General features: G+C 49.6%; 1 protein-coding gene across 1 annotated transcript in view; it reads left to right on the top strand.

The window, feature by feature from the left end:
* KPTN (kaptin (actin binding protein)) overlaps positions 1-718 on the top strand; it is a 13,459-nt gene that overhangs the window by 4,833 nt on the left and 7,908 nt on the right. The window contains exon 8 of the mRNA XM_011970070.1: positions 418-484. Coding sequence (XP_011825460.1) covers positions 418-484 — 67 coding nt within the window. The remainder of the gene's footprint in view (positions 1-417; positions 485-718) is intronic.

The following is a 718-nucleotide window of genomic DNA, read 5'->3' as shown; positions in this document are numbered from 1 at the left end:
TTTTTTTTGAGATGGAGTCTCGCTCTGTTGCCAGACTGGAGTGCAGTGACTTGATCTCAGCTCACTGCAACCTCTACCTCCCAGGTGCAAGTGATTCTCCTACTTCAGCCTCCTGAGTAGCTAGGATTACAGGCTCGTGCCACCATGCCTGGCTACTTTTTATATTTTTAGTATAGATCGGTTTTCACCATGTTGGCCAGGCTAGTCTCGAACTCCTGACCTCAGGCGATCTGCCTGCCTCAGCCTCCCAAAGTGCTGGGATTACAGGCGTGAGCCACCACACCCGGCCCAAGCATCATGATTTTAAGGTGGCCATAGACCAGATGGCCAAGGGGCCACCACCCTGCCATTCCTGAACTAGATAATCTGAGAGACTTGATGGAGCACCTGGGAATTCTGGGAATTCTGCACATCTAGAGTTCCCAGATTCTAACGTTCTAGAGTCCGACATTCCAAGATCAGAGATGCTAAGTTTTCTAGAGTCGTAAGCTCTAAGATTCCAACATTTGAATGTTCTACAGTAAGATAGAAGACAGAATCTTCTGAGGTTCTGTAATGATAAATTCCTGACATTCTTATCTTTCTTTTTTTTTTGAGATGGAGTCGCGCTGTCACCCAGGTTGGAGTGCAGTGGCGCGATCTCGGCTCACTGCAAGCTCCGCCTCCTGGGTTCACGCCATTCTCCTGCCTCAGCCTCCCGCCTCAGCCTCCCGAGTAG

The sequence above is a fragment of the Mandrillus leucophaeus genome, unplaced genomic scaffold (genome assembly GCF_000951045.1).
Source record: "Mandrillus leucophaeus isolate KB7577 unplaced genomic scaffold, Mleu.le_1.0 Scaffold120, whole genome shotgun sequence".
NCBI lineage: Eukaryota > Metazoa > Chordata > Mammalia > Primates > Cercopithecidae > Mandrillus > Mandrillus leucophaeus.
Note: the sequence above shows the minus strand (reverse complement) of the source record. Positions and strands in the feature narration are given on the sequence as shown.